General features: G+C 44.9%; 1 protein-coding gene across 1 annotated transcript in view; it reads left to right on the top strand.

Moving 5' to 3' along the window:
• Window positions 1-720: 720 nt before the first annotated feature.
• The window catches only part of LOC115202550 (otogelin-like), an 11,201-nt gene continuing 8,209 nt past the window's right edge, over window positions 721-3,712 (top strand). The window contains exons 1-2 of the mRNA XM_029766674.1: window positions 721-791; window positions 948-1,126. Coding sequence (XP_029622534.1) covers window positions 725-791; window positions 948-1,126 — 246 coding nt within the window. The 5' untranslated portion in view covers window positions 721-724. The remainder of the gene's footprint in view (window positions 792-947; window positions 1,127-3,712) is intronic.

Here is a 3,712-nt window from a genome sequence, read left to right as displayed (position 1 = left end):
GGAGAACGTGTGTCCTCCTCCTCCACCTAGTAATTGGGGAACGTGTGTCCTCCTCCACCACGTAATAGGGGAACGTGTGTCCTCCTCCACCACGTAATAGGGGAACGTGTGTCCTCCTCCACCACGTAATAGGGGAACGTGTGTCCTCCTCCACCACGTAATAGGGGAACGTGTGTCCTCCTCCACCACGTAACAACCTGTTGGCCTCCAGTTGAATCACTCTAACTCTCATGTAGTTTATACATTCCCCCCAAAAAAGCACAAATTGAAAATGTTTTTTTTGTGTTTCCCTGTTTTTTTCAGAGTGTGCGTGTGACAAACTGCCGAAGCCAAAATGTGTTCTGGTAGGTTTCTGTATGATTCCACATGACGATGGCTGTGTTCGTGTTATCTCTGTAATGGATGTGTTCGTGTTATCTCTGTAATGGATGTGTTCATGTTATCTCTGTAATGGATGTGTTCATGTTATCTCTGTAATGGATGTGTTCATGTTATCTCTGTAATGGATGTGTTCATGTTATCTCTGTAATGGATGTGTTCGTGTTATCTCTGTAATGGATGTGTTCATGTTATCTCTGTAATGGATGTGTTCATGTTATCTCTGTAATGGATGTGTTCATGTTATCTCTGTAATGGATGTGTTCATGTTATCTCTGTGTTTGTTTGTGCTGTATAGCTGTGCTGTTCACTGGCTGACATGTTGTCTTCTGAATAGGGAGAGACCATGCAGGTGGACAGGGCTTTCCTAGCAGACCCATCTAACCAGTGTTCCTGTATTAGATTTAACTGTGGTAAGTGAACGGGTATCATTAGACAGTAACCCACCTTTTCCAACATACATTAATTTAATATTTCATGTTATATAAGTGTGTTCATGTACAGTACATTTTTAATGAATGTGTGTTCATGCATGTCTGTGTCTGTGTTTGTCTGTACCGCTCTTACAGTGCGTGAGGCGGTGTGTGTGGACGGGGAGCGGGGTGTTATGCGTCCGGGACAGACCCTGGTGGATCACAGTGAGGAGGGGGTGTGTCTCACCACCCAGTGTAGCCACAGTCTGGATCCCACCACGGGCTTCCACCACCTCCGCACCACCACCACCAACTGCTCTGCTCAGTGCCAACCGGTTAGTCAGTTAGCATCAGGATGCTAATGCTAATGTCTGATACCTCAACTGCTACAAATTCTACTACTGCTGTCCCTATTCAGCAGTAGCCTATTGCTAGTATTGCTAAAACAGGTACTATTACTCTTACTACAGTATATATGAACATATATAACAACATCCTTTTTTCAGGGCCCTGTCTTTTAAACATAATTTGTAAAATTCCAAATAACTTCACAGATCTTCATTGTAAAGGGTTTAAACAATGTTTCCCATGCTTGTTCAATGAACCATAAACAATTAATGAACATGCATCTGTGGAACGGTCGTTAAGACACTAACAGCTTACAGACGGTAGGCAATTAAGGTTACAGTTATGAAAACTTAGGACACTAAAGAGGCCTTCCTACTGACTCTGGAAAACACCAAAAGAAAGATGCCCAGGGTCCCTGCTCATCTGCTTGAACATGCCTTAAGTATGCTGCAAGGAGGCATGAGGACTGCAGATGTGGCCAGGGCGATAAATTGCAATGTCCGTACTGTGAGACGCCTAAGACAGTGCTACAGGGAGACAGGACGGACAGCTGATCGTCCTCGCAGTGCAGACCACGTGTAACAACACCTGCGCAGGATCGGTACATCCGAACATCAGACCTGCGGGACAGGTACAGGATGGCAACAACAACTGCCCGAGTTACACCAGGAGCGCAGAATCCCTCCATCAGTGCTCAGACTGTCCACAATAGGCTGAGAGAGGCTGGACTGGGGGTTTGCAGGCCTGTTGTAAGGCAGGTCCTCACCAGACATCACCAGCAACAACGTCGCCTATGGGCACAAACCCACCGTCGCTGGACCAGACAGGACTGGCAAAAAGTGCTCTTCACTGACGAGTCGCGGTTTTATCTCACCAGGGGTGATGGTCAAATTCGCGTTTATCGTCGAAGGAATGAGCGTTACACCGAAGCCTGTACTCTGGAGCGGGATCGATTTGGAGGTGGATGGTCCATCATGGTCTGGGGCGGTGTGTCACAGCAACATCGGACTGAGCTTGTTGTCATTGCAGGCAATCTCAACGCTGTGCATTTCAGGGAAGACATGTCCTCATGTGGTACCCGTCCTGCAGGCTCATTCTGACATGACCCTCCAGCCTGACAATGCCACCAGCCATACTGCTCGTTCTGTGCGTGATTTCCTGCAAGACAGGAATATCAGTGTTCTGCCATGGCCAGCGAAGAGCCCGGATCTCAATCCCATTGAGCACATCTGGGACCTGTTGGATTGGATGGTGAGGGCAAGGGCCATTCCCCCCAGAAATGTCTGGGAACTTGCAGGTGCCTTGGTGGAAGAGTGAGGTAACATCTCACAGCAAGAACGGGCAAATATGGTGCAGTCCATGAGGAGGAGATGCACTACAGTACTTAATGCAGCTGGTGGCCACACCAGATACTGACTGTTACTTTTGACCCCCCTTTGTTCAGGGACACATTATTCTATTTCTGTTAGTCACATGTCTGTGGAACTTGTTCAGTTTATGTCTCAGTTGTTGAATCTTGTTATGTTCATACAAATATTTACACATGTTAAGTTTGCTGAAAACAAATGCAGTTGACAGTGAGAGGACGTTTCTTTTTTTGCTGAGTTTATATATATATATATATATATATATACACACACTACCAGTCCAAAGTTTTAGAACACTTACTTAGTCAAGGATCTTTCTTTTTTTAAACTATTTTCTACATTGTAGAATAATAGTGAGGACATCAAAACTATGGAATAACACATAATGGCATCATGTAGTAACCAAAAAACTGTTAAACAAATCAAAATATATTTTACATTTGAGATTCTTCAAATAGCTACCCTTTGCATTGATGACAGCTTTGCACACTCTTGCCAAGTCCATATTATGGCAAGAACAGCTCAAATAAGCAAAGAGAAACGACAATCCATCATTACTTTAAGACATGAAGAGTGCAGTCGCAAAAACCATTAAGTGCTATGATGAAACTGGCTCTCATGAGGACCGCCACAGGAATGGAAAACCTAGAGTTACCTCTGCTGCAGAGGATAAGTTCATTAGAGTTACCAGCCTCAGAAATGGCAGCCCAGTTAAATGCTTTACAGAATTCAAGTAACAGACACATCTCAACATCAACTCTTCAGAGGAGACTGTGTGAATCAGGCCTTCACGGTCAAATTGCTGCAAAGAATCCACTACTTAAGGACACCAATAAGAAGAAGAGACTTGCTTGGGCACGAGCAATGGACATTAGACCGGTGGAAATTTGTTCTTTGGTCTGATGAGTTCCAAATTTGAGTTTTTTGGTTCCAACCGCCGTGTCTTTCTGAGACACGTTGTGGGTGAACAGATGATCTCAGTATGTGTATTTCCCACCGTGAAGCATGGAGGAGGAGGTGTTATGGTGTGGGGGTGCTTTGCTGGTGACACTGTTGGGGATTTATTTACAATTCACACTTAATCAGAATGGCTACCACAGCATTCTGCAGCGATACACCATCCCATCTGGTTTGGGCTTAGTGGGACTATCATTTGTTTTCAACAGGAAAATGACCCAACACACCGCCAGGCTGTGTAAGGGCTAT

Source organism: Salmo trutta, chromosome 12, assembly GCF_901001165.1.
Source record: "Salmo trutta chromosome 12, fSalTru1.1, whole genome shotgun sequence".
Classification (NCBI taxonomy): Eukaryota; Metazoa; Chordata; class Actinopteri; order Salmoniformes; family Salmonidae; genus Salmo; species Salmo trutta.
Note: the sequence above shows the minus strand (reverse complement) of the source record. Positions and strands in the feature narration are given on the sequence as shown.